Source organism: Bos mutus, chromosome 5 (assembly GCF_027580195.1).
Source record: "Bos mutus isolate GX-2022 chromosome 5, NWIPB_WYAK_1.1, whole genome shotgun sequence".
Classification (NCBI taxonomy): domain Eukaryota; kingdom Metazoa; phylum Chordata; class Mammalia; order Artiodactyla; family Bovidae; genus Bos; species Bos mutus.
In genome coordinates, this window is record NC_091621.1 from 74,692,065 (window position 1) to 74,708,751 (window position 16,687).

Consider the following 16,687-nt stretch of genomic DNA (forward strand, 5'->3'; position numbering starts at 1 on the left):
ATCTATAGGGATTATGGAAAGAGTTGTTGTTATGTTAGTCACTCAATCATTTCTGACTCTGTAAACCCATGGACTGTTGCCCACCAGGCTCCTCTGTCCATGGGAGTCTCCAGGCAAGAATACTGGAGTAGGTTGCCATTCCCTTCTCCAGGGGACCTTTCCGACCCAGGGATCAAACGTAGGTTTCCTGCATTGCAGGCAGATTCTTTATCGTTTGAGCCACTAGAGAAGCCTAGGAAAAGAGTAGATGATTTTAAAAGGATCTCACCTGAAGAGATCCTTTCCTGGTGGCTCAGACGACAAAGCGTCTGCCTACAATGCGAGAGACTGGGGTGCATTCCTGGGTCAGGAAGATCTCTTGGAGAAGGAAATGGCAACCCACTCCAGTATTCTTGCTTGGAAAATCCCATGGATGGAGGATCTTGGTAGGCTACAGTCCATGGGGTCGCAAAGAGTCGTACACGACTGATTGACTTCACTTTCACTTTCACACCTGAAGAACTGGAAAGTTTTAGAAAGTGGAAACTGCGGCGGAAAAAACCTCCTACCAGCAGAGGGCGCTGTGCGATTGTGGTTACCATAAACAATAATAGCAATCTGATTTGTTTAGCCAGTAGGAAGCTATTTGGCTATGGTTTTTCCTGTGGTCATGTATGGATGTGAGAGTTGGACTGTGAAGAAGGCTGAGCGCCGAAGAATTGATGCTTTTGAACTGTGGTGTTGGAGAAGACTCTTTCGAGTCCCTTGGACTGCAAGGAGATCCAACCAGTCCATTCTAAAGGAGATCAGCCCTGGGATTTCTTTGGAAGGAATGATGCTAAAGCTGAAACTCCAGTACTTTGGCCACCTCATGCGAAGAGTTGACTCATTGGAAAAGACTCTGATGCTGGGAGGGATTGGGGGCAGGAGGAGAAGGGGACGACAGAGGATGAGATGGCTGGATGGCATCACTGACTCGATGGACGTGAGTCTGAGTGAACTCCGGGAGTTGGTGATGGACAGGGAGGCCTGGCCTGCTGTGATTCATGGGGTCACAAAGAGTCGGACATGACTGAGTGACTGATCTGATCTGATCTGAAGGTATTTGGAGAAGGCAATGGCACCCCACTCCAGTACTCTTGCCTGGAAAATCCTATGGACAGAGGAGCCTGGTAGGCTGCAGTCCATGGGGTCGCTAAGAGTCGGGCAAGACTGGCGACTTCACTTTCACTTTTCACTTTCATGCATTGGAGAAGGAAATGGCAACCCACTCCAATGTTCTTGCCTGGACAATCCCAGGGACGGGGGAGCCTGGTGGGCTGCCATCTATGGGGTCGCACAGAGTCGGACACGACTGAAGCGACTTAGCAGCAGCAGCAGCAGCAAGCTATTTTGCGACCCCATGAGCTATAGCCTGCCAGGCTCCTCAGTCCATGGGATTTCACTCAGTTTTAAATATTCCATATTTTTATATGCCTAAATAAGCCAAATTTCCCCCAGTCTGACTATGGGTCCTAGATCTGAAATGTAAAGACTTTGGGCAAAGTACTTAATTTCCTTGTGACTTGGTTTCCTTCTACATAAAACACCAATAGCAGTAACACCTGAGTCAGAATGTGAGAATTAAGTAAATTGATCATATTTATTTAGTCACTGATATAAATAATAGTTGTCGCTCAGTCATGTTTGACTCTTTGCGACTCCATAACTGTAGCTCGCCAGGCTCCTCTGTCCATGGAATTCTCCAGGCAAGAGTACTGGAGAGATGCACCAAATAAAACTGTTATAATTATTGCATTTAAAAATTATGTTTATTGGAACAATATCATCATTCAGTGTGAAGTTTTGTCACTTTTTTATTTTTGGTGCTTTGGATAATATAAGGAACAGATGTCCTCAAATTTAGTCAAGTAGTATGAGTTGAAACTTGTGCCACATGGAATCAGGTATAATTCAGCAAAATGTGACTAAGGAAAGCCTGGGACAACAGTTCAGTGTCAGAGATAGAAAATAACCAACAAGTTTCTAGGCACTCAACAATAAGTTTGAGAATTATTCAGAAGAAATTTCTTAAAGGGAGCATGAGACTTCAAGTAGTCTTATTTGGCTAGTCATAAAAGGCATGGGTAATCATTCAATAGGTCATACTAAGCCTGTCCCTACTGAGGGCAACTTATAAAGTAGGTAAAATATTTTAAACCATACTAAAGGCATCAGTGAGATGGCAAAGTAATGAAAACTGGCATAATGCAAATCTAGAAGAAGCTGAAACCAGGAAAGAAGAGCTCCTTTATCTATAGAAGATTTTCAAAGATGGACAAAAGAAACTGAGTTCCTGAACAAGGCTTTGGTGTCTTAGAAATGAGAATAATTCTGGTCTTCGAGTGGGATTGAGGGACTGAAAAATCAGTATATCTGGCTGGGTTGGTTCACCAAAATCTACACCCAAGGACATGAGTTTGCAGTCTGGAAACTACTGACAATTTAAGTCAGATGATTCTTTGTTTTTGGGGCCTGTTCAGAAGTTTCCTTTACTTCTACCCTCTGGATGCCAGGAGCAAACCTCCTCCTGCTTTTACTCCGTACCATGTTGAAGAATCAAAAATATCTCTAGACATGGCTAAATATCCTTTGAGAAACAAAATCCTCCCAGGTTGAAAAACACCGCTCTAGGAGGAAGACTGATCTGAAAGCAGGCTGGTCTTTGAAGGAGACCAAGCTCAACTTCAAGTCCCTTCAGTATCTAAAGTTAAAGGAAGGGATCCTAGATTGTTCATGACTCTGATGATTTGCTAGAAGCAAATTTAACCTCTGCCAGATGCCAAAGAAAAATTATACTGAATGAGTTGTATAGGAGAGGAAGAGTTTACTGAAGCCTATTTTAGTAAGTGAAGAAATTGAAATAAATTCTACTGAAATAAAAGGCAAGAGGATTTCTGAGTGTTGGAGTCAAAGGTGCTGGAGAATGTTAGAAGGTAGTCAATGTACTTAGGCCATTTGTGTTGGCTTATTGGTGCTTATTTGCTCAACAGTATTTTAGCCACATTGTTCTATGGTGGTTCTGTGGTTTTTAAAAAAAAAAAATCTGCCAGCAATGGGAAAGACCTGGGTTTGATCCCTGGGTGGGGATGACTCCCTGGAGAAGGAAATAGCAACTCACTCCAGTATTCTTGCCTGGGAGATCCCATAGACAGAGGAGCTTGTGGGCTACAGTCTATGGGGTCACAAAAAGTTGAATACAGCTGAACACAGCACATACATTTTGCTCTTAGGTTAGGTTCCTACGCTTCTATTGAGACTGGGAGGCAGGGCTGCTCTCCCCTTGGTGATTATACTTCAAAGGGATGGCTCACAGGTGCCTGAGAAAAGTATTTGTGGGCTGTCAAACTTGCAAGAGGCTGGAAGAAAATTTATATCTGAAAGCAACCGAGAAAGAATTTTCAATTACAAAATTTTTTGAATAATGCTCTAAGAAGAGGGAGGTCAGGAGTCTGCAGTCAGGAAGAAACCTAAGATTTAGTTACTGTAAGAGGAATACTAAGTCTGGCTTGGTCAAAGAATATAATATTATTTTAGTTCTAAGACATTTATTACAGTCTTTCACAGACAGAATCTAGTATTCCACAACAGTGGTACAAAATGGGTATTTGAGTAAATAAGGAACATGAAAAATAACAATTAGAAATAATAGCAGTTAAAGACCTCCAAGGGCTCTAAGTAAAGTAAGTAAATGAAGGTCACTCAATCGTGTCCAACTCTTTGTGACCCCGTGGACAGTAGTCCATGGAATTCTCCAGGCCAGAATACTGGAGTGGGTAGCCTTTCCCTTCTCCAAGGATCTTCTCAACTCAGGGATAGAACCCAGGTCTCCCACATTGCAGGTGGATTCTTTGCCAGCTGAGCCACAAGTATTAATAATCTTGAAAGTATTAATACAAAGTCAAGCAGACTTTGACATAGGAAAATCCAAATATAATTTAAAGATAATTAGCCTTGCATATAATTATTTCTTAAATATACATATTTTGTATTTTAAAAAGAAATACAAATAGTTGAAATAATAGCATATTTAAAATGAGTTCAAGGAAATAAAATACATTAGAATTTAGGCTGAAACTTGAAATTACAAAAAATGATGAAAATGGAATTTTAGAACTAAAAATTATAATGATAAAATTAATATCTCAGAAGAAACAGAATTTTTCTTAGTTTGATAATATGTATCACTACCACCACCCCTCCACAAAGAATAAACAACCAAACAAGCAAAGAAAACTATATTAAACATCATGTTAAAGGTAATTGTTGAAAACTTTCTCTTTGAGATTGAGAACAAGACAAAATATTCACTGTCATCACATTTACTTAACATGATTACTGATGGCCTTAGCAAATACAATAAATTTTTTAAAGTTATAAAGATCTGAAAGGAAAAATCACAGCACACATCAGCCATAGATGCAATCCCACTTATAGAAAATTCAAGTAACCCTACTGATAAATTATTAGAATTAATAAGTGAGTTGAGAGGTCCCTGGATATGCAAAATGAATATAAAAATATCAATTGTATTTTTATTCAACAGAAACTAGCTGAAAATGAAAATTATTAGTTTTCTCTTGATGCCATAACAAATTACCACAAATCCCACATTTTAAAATTACATGTATTTATTATCTTAATGTTTCTATAACTCAGAAGTTCACGTTCAGTGTGACTCAGTTCTCTCTGCTTAGGGTTTATGAGGCCAAAATCAAGGTGTCAGCAGGGTTTCCCTTCCCTGAAGGTTAAAAGAGCAGGAACTTAAGATGAACTCTCAGTAAACTAAGACATCTAATTAGTCATCTGTGGAGAAATGTTTGAACTGCCAATGTTTGGGGTGGAGAAAGAACAGAGTTGGATAAGGGATCACTAAACCAAGCTGAGTGTAGGTAGCAGAGATTTATAATGGATTTTACCAGCAGTGTTACGATGTTCTTTATCAATGTGTGTTCTTTGAAGCTTGTGCAAGTAGTTGGGAATGCCAGTTTCTTTGGCTGAAGTGGTTTAATTTTCACTTACTTGCTGACTGCCCGCCTCTCTCATCTTCTTAAGGCCAATGGCCTTCTTTATCCTGCTGCCTACTCCATCTTCAAGCCAGCAAAAATGCTTCTAATCTCTCTGACCTCTCCTTCAGGCCAGTCTCTCTAACTCTAGCCAGAGACATTTCTCTGCTTTTAAAGTCTCATACACAGGCAGAGTTCAGAGATAGTACAGGTTTGTTTCCAGACCACCACAATAAAGGATATGTCACAAGGAAACAAGTCAGGCAGACTTTTTGGTTTCCTGATGCATATAAAAGTTATATTTACATCATACTGTAGTCTATTAAGTGAGCAATAGCATTGTGTCTAAAGAAAAAAAATCAATGAACATACCTTAATTTAAAAATATTTTACTTCTGGGACTTCCCTGGTGCTCCAGTGGTTAGGACTTTGCCTTCCAGTGCAGAGGGTGTGAGTTCCATCCCTGGTTGGGGAGCCAAGATCGCACATGCCTTGAGGCAATAAATAAATAAATAAGTAAAACAGAGACAAATTCAACAAAGACTTTAAAAATGGTCCACATTAAAAAAAATCTTAAATAAATACTGCTGATAAATTCTAATCATCATCTGGACCATCAGTGAGTCATAATCTCTTTGCAATAGAAACACCCAAGATTACTGACCCCAGATCATCATAATAAATATAAAGAAATATTGTTAGAGTTACCAAAAAGTGACACAGAGACATGAAATGAGAAAATTCTGTTGAAAATATGGCACTGATAGGTTGTTTGATCCAGAGTTGCCACAAGACTTCAAGATGTGAAAAATGCAGTAGGCAAAGCACAATAAAACAAAGTATGTTTGTAATTAGTTTGTGGCTACCTATACAATTCAGGGTAATCTATCTGAAAGCTTATAACAGTAATTCCATCAGAATTTCTTGCTTGTAATATGACATATTCATATTTTCCAAAATCATTAATTTTGGGGGGCGGATTATCTTGCCTAATGTGGGGATGTGTGCTAAGTTGCTTCAGTTGTGTCTGACTCTTTGCAACCCTGTGGACCGTATCATTATTGCCAAATTCAGACTTAAATTGAAGTAAGTGGGGAAAACCACAAGACCATTCAGGTATGACCTAAATCAAATCCCTTACTGTTATAAATGGAAGTGACAAATAGATTCAAGGGATTAGATCTGATAGAGTGCCTGAAGAAACTATGAATGGAGGTTCGTGACTTGTACAGGAAGCAGTGATCAAGACCATCCCCAATAAAAAGAAATGCAAAAATATAAAAAGGTTGTATGAGGAGGCCTTACAAATAGCTGAGAAAAGAAGAGAAGTGAAAGGCAAAGAAGAAAAGGGAAGATATACCATTTGGATGCAGAGTTCCAAAGAATAGCAAGGAGAGATAAGAAAGCCTTCCTCAATGATCAATGCAAATAAATAGAGGAAAACAATAGAATGGGAAAGACTAGAGATCTCTTCAAGAAAACTACAGATGCCAAGGGAACATTTCATGCAAAGGTGGGCACAATAAAGGACAAAAATGATATGGACCTAACAGAAGCAGAAGATATTAAGAAGATGTGGCAAGAATACACGGAAGAACTATACAAAAAAGACCTTCACGACCCAGATAATCATGATGATGTGATCATCCATCTAGAGCCAAACATCTTGGAATGCGAAGTCAAGTGAGTGTTAGGAAGCATTGCTATGAATAAAGCTAGTGGAGGTAATGGAATTCCAGCTGAACTACTTCAAATCCTAAAAGATGTTGCTGTGAAAGTGCTTCACTCAATATGCCAGCAAATTTGGAAAACTCAGCAGTGGCCATACGACTAGAAAAGGTCAGCTTTCATTCCAATCCCTTAGAAAAGCAATGCCAAAGAATGTTCAAACTACTGCACAATTGCACTCATCTCACCCACTAGCAAAGTAATGCTCAAAATTCTCCAAGCCAGACTTCAACAATATGTGAACCATGAACTTCCAGATGTTCAAATTGGATTTAGAAAAGGCAGAGGAATCAGAGATCAAATTGCCAACATCTGTTTGATCATTGAGAAAGCAAGAGTTCTGAAAAAACATCTACTTCTGCCTTATTGACTACACCAAAGCCTTTGACTGTGTGGATCACAACAAACTGTGGAAAATTCTTCAAGAGGTGGGAATACCAAACCACCTTACCTCCTGAGAAATGTGTATGCAGGTCAGGAAGCAAGAGTTAGAACTGGACATGGAACAACAGACTGGTTCCAAATAGAACAAGGAGCACATCAAGGCTGTATATTGTCACCCTGCTTATTTAATTTATATGCAGAGTACATCATGAGAAATGCCAGGCTGGATGAAGCACAAGCTGGAGAAAAGATTGCTGGGGAAAATATCAATAACCTCAGATATGCAGATGACACCACCCTTATGGCAGAAAGTGAAGAAGAACTAAAGAGCCTCTTGATGAAAGTGAAAGAGCAGAGTGAAAAAGTTGGTTTAAAACTCAACATTCAGAAAAGTAAGATCATGGCATCTAGTCCCATCATTTCATGGCAAATATATGGGGAAACAATGGAAACAGTGACAGACTTTGTTTGGGGGCTCCAAAATCACTGCAGATGGTGACAGCAGCCTTGAAATTAAAAGACGCTTGCTCCTTGGAGAAAAGCTATGACCATCCTAGACAGCATATTAAAAAGCAGAGACATTACTTTGCCAACAAATGTCCGTCTAGTCAAAGCTATGATTTTTCCAGTAGTCATGCATCGCTGTGAGAGTTGAACTATAAAGAAAGCTGAGCGCCAAAGAATTGATGCTTTTGATCTGTGTTATTGGAGAAGACTCTTGAGAGTCCCTTGGACTGCAAGGAGATCCAATCAGTCTATCCTAAAAGAAATCAGCCCTGAATGTTCATTGGAAGGATTGATGCTGAAGCTGAAACTCCAATATTTTGGCCACCTGATGTGAAGAACTGACTCATTTGAAAAGACCCTGATGCTGGGAAAGAGTGAAGGCAGGAGGCAAAGGGGATGACAGAGGATGAGATGGTTGGATGGCATCACCGACTTGATGGACATGAGTTTGAGCAAGCTCCGGGAGTTGGTGATGGATAGGAAAGCCTGGCGTGCTGCAGTCCGTGGGGTCCAAAGTGTCGGACATGACTGAGTGACTGAACTGAACTAGGGTTCAGTTTGAGCTAAGTACTGTTCTAAGTCCATTTTCTTGTATTAGCTAACTTAATTTCTAGCTAATAATGAAATTTCTACCGAATTCTAAATAAACAGCTGGTCAACTAGTGAGGTAGAGATGAAACTCGTGAAAGGTTGTTGTTGAACCACGCAAAGATGTCAGCATCCTTGGCCTCTGGAGAAGTATTCAATCCGGGGCCAGAGACGAGGCTTGATTGCTCAGAGCTTTTGTGTAATAAAATTTTATTAAAGTATAAAGGAGATAAAGAAAGCTTCTGACATAGGCATCAGAAGGGGGTAGAAAGAGTACCCCTTTGCTAGTGTTAGCAATGGAGTTATATACTCTCCAATGAATCCAAAGAATGTCTGGAGGTTGTAAAGACCTCACCAGACCTACTCCCATAATTTACATTCTAAAATAACAGAATTAGCCAGAAGGTTTAATCCAGAGACTGTCCTCAGGCAGGATACATAATCCTAAGGAATGTAGAGGGAAAAAAATGTTTGTTCTTTCTTCCTCCTTGAGAATTCCAGACCCTTCTCTCCTTGGGGAGAGAAACTTGTCTAGGAAATGACCCTCTCACTTGGACAACATTTGCATCAACATGTACAGGCTACTATATTTAAAAAGGATGACCAGCAAGGGCCTATTGTATAACACAGAGAACTGTGCTCAATGTTGTGTGGCATTCTTAACGGGAGGAGATTTGGGGGAAGGAGAGATGCATATATAGGTATGGCTGAGTCCCTTTGTTGTTCATCTGAAACTATCACATTATTAATAATCTATACTCCAATACAAAATTAAAAAGTTTTAAAAAAGAAAAAACTGAAGTTATAGAGTGAAAATTTTTTAACTGACATAAATTCCTCTCAAGTCAATTAGACTATTTACTGAACTTTTTCTGTATAGAGCTCTCTGAAAACACACATGAAAACAACTTTCCAGGTACAAATAATTATAAAGTTAAGGTTTTATAATAGGTATGTCTTCCAAAAAATGTTATATTATTCTGTTTCTTTCTTTCTAGTATGAGATGTAAGTTTTAATATATTTTGTAGGCATCACCACTTCTTAGAAACCATTTTGTTTATTTTACTTTTATTTTAACATACATAAAGGCAGCTTGTAATTGCACTGGATACAAAAGACAAACAAATAAACACACCTTATTGCACTTAGGAAATATTTCACATGAAGTATTGCACATGATAGAATTGTATCAGGAAAGCCACAAATTGATAAGCAGATAGAACTATTATTTTTCCAGATTTGAACAATACAGACTTTTTCCTGAGAGACATTTGCCACATCACATATTGCACATTTTCCAACACGTTTATCTGTTTTACAAATATTCCTCATGTTCTTCTTGTCCTTACCTTTGTGAGAGACTGTATATAAGGCAATACTTTATATACTTTTGAAAAAGGCAAGTTTACAGTGAAGAAGTGAAAAAAATAACATAAATACCTAACCACCCCATTCTTTGGGGGAGAAATGACAAAAAAAAAAAAAAAAAGAAAAGAAAAGAAACTTGACAAACTTCTTTAAAAAGAGAGAAATATTACAAAGCTTCATTTCATAAGCATTGCCCATTTACTAATGTCCTTGGAGTTAGCAAAATGCATTTAGACTAAATCTCTGTGCTGCTAGTTAAAATTTTCTTTGTTTATGTTCAGTTTTTAATACCACCATCTAATTCCTTCATACAGTACAAATGCATGAAGGGCATACATTGTTTGTAGTCATTCAACAATAAATAATAACTCTAAACCTAGTTATTTTATTATCTCTGAATCAAAAATATATAAAGTGCACTCAAAAGCTTTGCAGTCATTTATCTCATCCTTGGACAAGATTTATCAGTCACCTGTGACACTTTCAGATCATGGCAGGAGTACTCCATAATGCAGACATGCCTGGAATTTTTCTCCCTTTTTTCCAGTCTTGTGTGGAAGAAAGTTTCCCAAATAATACAAACGTTTTTTTCTCACAAAGTCTTAATGGGAAACTTCTGACCAGAGAGCGGCATTTGCCCACAGTTGTCATATTTCCTAGAGTTCCATGTTAGAATGTCTATAAGCAAATATGATTCCTCTTTATTTGGAGGGTTTGCTACATATCCAGTGTAAATTCTTGTCACATTCTGTGCTGCTGATCTCTGCACTGTTCAGAACTGCACAGTTCTCAGACCCCGTAAGGTTGAACCTGTCAAACAATAAAGAAACCGGAATTAGTTTCAGCCTATCATTTCCGTTCAGTTATATGAAAATCAACTTTGTGGTGGTGGTGATGGCTTCTGCTTTTTTTGTTGTTGTTTTTTTTAAGATGTAATGCATGAGGCAAGTATGCCAGTCAAATGATCACAGAACAATCTGTAGAGACAGTAGACAAAGATGGAAAAGAATAGTATGTGGAGAGAAGATACAAACTTAAGAGTGAAGAGCTCCATTCATTTGGCTGGTGTGTCACTACAAGAGTGACTCTTATTCATTTTTGAGTGCAGAAACCCTTCGAGAAACTTCCCAGAAAGTGCACACGTTCAACAATCATGCATATTAGTTCATACAGTTATGGGGGGTAACAGCCCCTGGTGCCCATTTGTGGATGTGGGGCATACTAAGGATTCTTTTTCTAGAGATTTAAACTAGTTCTCTGAATCTCTCATTTTCATGAAACTAGAGACCTAACAGTTCATTCACATCTGAGTGACAAAGATTAATACTAAACTTATACGGTGTCCTTCAAACTTGAAAATATACAGGTAATGGAAATTAAGTAAGCATCTTTAATTTTGGGGCAAGTTTTCTCTCAGACCCATAGAAGCTTCTAATTATCAATAGGTATTGGAAATATTGTTCTTTATCCCTGTGGATATGAGAACTGGGAAAGTTAAAAGGGAATTCCTTTCCAAAAAGTATCTTGTCAATTAAATAAAAATATTAGATTGGAAATTTTTTTCACATCATCATAATTATACCTGGAATATTTGAATCTTATTTCACTAGAATTTACTGAGATCAAGTTACTAGAAGTACTTATTGTATGAACTCCAAGCAGATAAAAAAGGATATTACTATTAAAGCCCTTCTTTAAGAATTCCATAGTTTAGCTGTCCTCAACCATTTTGGTACCAGGGACAAGTTTCATAGAAGATAATTTCTCCATGGACTGGGGCAGGGGGATGGTTTTGGGATGATTCGAACACATTACATTTATGGTACACTTTATTTTATATTTTTTTTAATCAGCTCCGCTTTGAATCATCAGGCATTAGATCCTGGAGGTTGGAGACCCTTCCCACAGAGTATAACATACAAAAGAGAATGTTAAAGCTCTGCTTCTAAGAGCACAACCCTCATAAAGAACAACACTTTGAAAGAAAAAACAGGAAAGCTGCCAGCTTTGGGAGCTGGCAGCCTTGGAAGCATAAAGAGATATCTTGAAACTCACCAGTTGTTAAATTCTTGGCCATTTGACCATTTCCACGTCTGGCCAGCTTCATTTTTCAGCCCGATCCAGTGTTCAGCTCTACCCACATGTTGTTTTAAAAAGTTCTTGAAGGAAGAACAAAGGAAGTGTATGTTAAACCACCCCTCTTGGTATGTATGTAATACATTCTGTTTTTCAAATCTGCAAGTAGTAAGCATTGTAGCTCAGCTGATCATTTGTATTAACTAATGATTAATAGTGCGATGTGGGTTCAGCTCATTTGGATTTCTGATCTTTGAAGCTAAACACATCACACTTAAAGACTACACTGGACTCTCATTTGGACCTTAGACTGATCATGTGGTTTCTTGTGACTAAGTTTTCCCGGGTCAGAGACAGACAGAATATCTACACTTAGAAGGAAACAGAAGAAAATCACGGATTAGCTATATAAAATAAAAAAGAATACCAACACTTTATGGAATTCTTTTTGAATGCCATCTTACCATGTCCTCTTTAGAATCAATGACAGCAAGCGTGGCACCATGTTTGGAGCAAAAGTTTTGGGCCAAGGTCCAGTTCTTTGTTTTCTTGGAAATAAGGTAGTATTTCCCCTTGTGTCCAATCCAATCATCTGAGCATGGAAACACATGGGTGTTTGGTGGCGCTGATGATGCATATTGTCCTGGACAGTTGTACTGGCCCACTGTGAACATAAAAATGGTGTGTTTTAGCAACACAAGGAACCAAGTACCCATAGGGTACAAAGTAGTTCAGGGATACTCTACTAGGTGATAAAGGAAGAGAGGAAAGAAGATGAACTAAAAAAAAAATTTTATGGAAGTATAGTTGACATACAATATATTAGCTTCAGGTGTACAGCACACTGATTCAGAATTTTTATAGGTTATGCTCCATTTAAAGATATCAAAAAAGGAAGGTAAATTCCATAGAGAGCAAGAAGGCAGTTTTTCACTTTATCTGATCTCTTATTGTACCTCATCATCATTGTACAAGGTCTAAGAAATAAGAGGGTGTCACTTTGGTCAGAAAATGGTGGGGAAATTTAAAAATCTTGAAAATAGTCTTTTGACTCTAGTTGAAAAGGGGTATAAGGTATAGGGGTTGGCTGAAAAGTTGGTTCAAGGTAACAGAAAAACTGAATTTTATGGCCAGCCCTATATTATAAATTCCAATTAAGGTTTTGCATTTGAATGCAGAGGGGGAAGAATTTGAAGACGTGATAGATATAACTCTATATGGCAAGGTGGAGGAGAGAATACTAGCAGAGTAGCAATTCAGAATACAAAAAGGTTTATGGCTGGGGAATGTATCCTAACATTGTAAAATTTCATGTGTGTATAAAACACAAATGAATCTTGGTATAGCTGTATGCTTCAAATACCGTAACAAAACTAGCTCTTGGAAGCTTCTAGATATATTCTTAATTATCTCAATTATCCATACCCACTATTGTGTGTCTTTTGAGATAAGAGACTGTCCAATTCCTGATTAATCTATGGCTTAGATATCATTTTTTAATCAACAATGAATGGGCAGCCCACATTTTTCCAATTAAATATCAATTTGTTTAGAATCTAAATCAACCCTTTCTGTTCCAGAGTTAAATATCTTCTCACATGTAATTTTATCCCATGGTATTATATAAATCATAGACAATTTTTAATAGTTCTAAAGCACTAGAAAACTAGAAAAGTATTGTATCAGTTATCTAAGGAATGTGGAACCATATTTTATATTTCCTAGGAAATTGACCATGTACGAAAAATGAGATGATTTAAGATTAATCAGAATTTTTGATGAACTCATGAAGTGCAGACTCACCTGATAGAGCAACGAGAGCTATAATGAGAGTGGTGATGAAGACCACGTTTACTACAGCACATGGGATAGGAACTTGAATGGACCCTTCATGATATGTTGCAGAATAAGTCCCAGTGGCATGACCTGAAGAGAGAAAGTGGATGATGAGGCAGGCTATAGAAGTAAGAAAGAGATATTTGATTTTCTCTTGAGGCATTTAAAAAAATATATGTCTCCCTACCTTCTTATGTGAAATTTATAAGTTACGTTTCCTCAAATTTTGAATAAGTTATTTTTGGCTAGAAATGAAACAATCCAATCACAATAATGAGATTATAAAATATTTGCCCAAATATGTACTGAGTAGCTATGAAAATCAACATATATTATAATTGTATTCTTTAAGGTTTAACTAGACAAAGAGATGCTGTTTTCCTTCAAAGCAATTTACTATGCAATGGATGTTAAGACAACTTTTGCCTCTTCTGAAGGTTGTTTTTCCCAGCATAGATCTGCTTTCAAATTTTCCAAGAGAAGACTTTTCTTCACTCCTATCTGGTTCTATTTCTCTCAACTTGTTAAAGCAAATCTTTATTTTCTCATCAGCATACAACTATTACCAGAAGCAGCGCTTGGTAGTTAGGGTAGCAAGTTCAGAGCTCTCTGTCTAGTTTCACTTCTCACCATGTGAGACTCAATGAAGGGGCTCAAACTCAATGCAGGAACATCTCTGGCTCCTCAGCAGGTATCAACACATCCAAGTAGCTCATGGATGCCAGAGTCCACTGGCTTATCCACTGGACTCACACTGTTGGCTTGGACATCCAGTGGATAAGCTGAGGAGGTGATTCTCTGATTTTAAGTTATATCATTAGTTCATTAGTTAGGGCTATTGTTATTCACAGTTTGTTTTATCACCTAGGCAACAAAACATTCCCCTAAGAGTATACTTCCGCTTTGGTTACAAGCCCTGTCCATTAATGGAGAAATTTGAAAACAAATCCTCTAGTACATATTGAATCCCTCAAGGGTGGTGCTCAAAGATTGTTCACACTGATAAAGCTACAAGAGCAGCATAGACTTAATATTCATAAATCAAGTATTCAATAGAAGATTGGGATGATTTCAGGAAAAGTTCACAATTCCTACAATTAATTCCTTCTTATTTCAACTATGCTATTATTGAATGGTTTTATTCTTAAATATACATTTTCTTTCAGGAAGTTCAGCTGAGTCATCAAGTTATGGGTATCTGGTCACCAAAAAATTTGTGTGGCTTGCAATATCCACACTTGATTTTGTGTTCCTAAGTGAAAGATAGTTTTATCAGAGGCAATGAATGCTTTTCTAAAGCAAACCATGCTAGTAGACACATATTCAGAAAACAACCCCCTCCTTTAGGTATTTTCACCTCTGTTGTTCTGAACACATTCTTTGTTACTGGATAGTTGTGTTTACAAGTAAACTCTAGTTCCTACCTTCTAGTGTTTGGGGCACCTCATTAACATGAGAGGAAGAGAGAGAGAAATGAAATAAGTCAAGAAAGTTTCACCAAAAAAGTTATTGGAAAACAATGGGAAAATCCTGGTGACAAGAGATGAAAAGGTCTGTGGATAGATTAGACAAACAGAAAATGAGAAAAGTGATACAGAAAAAGTGTAGATTTTGATGAAAAATAAAAGAAAGGAAGAAAAATGTCTGATTCATATAGAATTTGAAGTCCACGATTAGAAAGGTGAAATAGAAAAGTGAGTGCCAAAGAAGTGATGCTTGCAAATTGTGGTGCTGGGGGACTCTTGAGAGCCCCATGGAGGGCAAGATCAAACCAGTCAATCCTAAAGGAAATCAACTCTGAATATTCACTGGAAAGACTGATGCTGAAGCTCCAATACTTTGGCCACCTGATGCAAAGGGCCGACTCATTGGAAAAGACCGTGATGCTGGTAAAGATTGAAGGCAGGAAGAGAAGGGGGCAGCAAAGAATGAGATGGTTAGATAGCATCACTGACTCAAGAGACATGAATATGCACAAATTCTGGGAAACAGTGGAGGACAGGGGAGCCTGACATGCTGCAGTCCTTGGGTTCACAAAGAGTTAGACACAACTTAGTGACTGAACAGCAACAACAACAAATAGAAAAGTGAAATGGAGGGAAAGAGTACCCATAGGACTAGAGAAGAAGACTGTGTTTTCAAGAATTCTTTATGAGGTTCTCACAATAAATTGCCTTTGGACACTATAAATATTCAGATGCTTATATGGCTATTCTCTCAAAGTCTGGAAACCTGTGTTCCTAGCAACTGGAGGATGTTTTCTTGAGAACACAAGATAAAGCCCATGAAAATCACACAATGGTACAAGGTTCAGCCAGTCAAGAATGAAAAATAGAATTTTTCATAAAGAGAGGCAGTGCTTCCTAAGGGATGTCCAGATGGCTATGAAAAAATGATACTTCACTGGGCTAGGGAGGGGATTTTCTAATTAAATCTGAAAAACTGAGATGGTATAAAATAAAACAAAGACGTAGATTTTTAAGAAGTTTCTAAAATTCACCTTTGTGATTTCATTTTGTGTCTCAGGTATTCTGTGTTCACATAGATAAAGAAATATTTACTTCTTCCCACTTTCTCTTGTATCCTGATCAAATAGAACATAGCCAAGTTTTTCCACAAAAGGCAAGCTTGATTTTCTCCCTAACTACTGGTGTATATCATAGATAGATATAAACATAGATGTAGATATTACCAGTATTTAGAGAAAAAGAATCGACTTACTTTGTTGTTCTCTTTTCAGGTGCAAGGAGCTGGTCTCTGTTGCAGAAAAATCTTCAGAATTCATCTTCATCCTTGTCACAATCCCCCTGGTTAATCCCACGTGGAGCCAACCTACAGTGAAAGTCTCTGCTGGAGCTCTTGTTCCGTCTCTGTGTCTTTGAGATACCTCAGCATTTATATTCAGCTATGTTGTCTCCACCCCCTTCCTCTCACCTCCTAATCGCTCAGATACTCCTGTTCTCTTTAATTTATGCTCCAGAGGCTCAGACAGTTTACAATGTGTTGTTGTGGTGAGCTATGGGTTTCCCCTGCCATCTGAAATGTGCTTTCTCACAACTGTAGGTGCAATATGAAGAGGCAAGCGGGAATTTCCCAGAATCTGAGATATCCTTTTTAAATTTGTAGAAAACAAATAGTTTAGGAAATAGAATATCCAAGTAAAGAATTAAAAGTT

At 38.0% G+C, this 16,687-nt stretch overlaps 1 protein-coding gene across 1 annotated transcript; it reads right to left on the reverse strand.

The window, feature by feature from the left end:
* Nucleotides 1-9,286: 9,286 nt before the first annotated feature.
* Nucleotides 9,287-16,369, reverse strand: CD69 (CD69 molecule). Its single transcript, XM_005909448.2, has 5 exons — nucleotides 16,234-16,369; nucleotides 13,480-13,602; nucleotides 12,141-12,340; nucleotides 11,656-11,759; nucleotides 9,287-10,410 (listed from the first exon to the last, which is right to left on the reverse strand). Exons 1-5 carry the CDS (start codon nucleotides 16,301-16,303, stop codon nucleotides 10,302-10,304), a joined length of 606 nt encoding a protein of 201 aa, XP_005909510.2. The 5' UTR covers nucleotides 16,304-16,369; the 3' UTR covers nucleotides 9,287-10,301.
* Nucleotides 16,370-16,687: the final 318 nt, after the last annotated feature.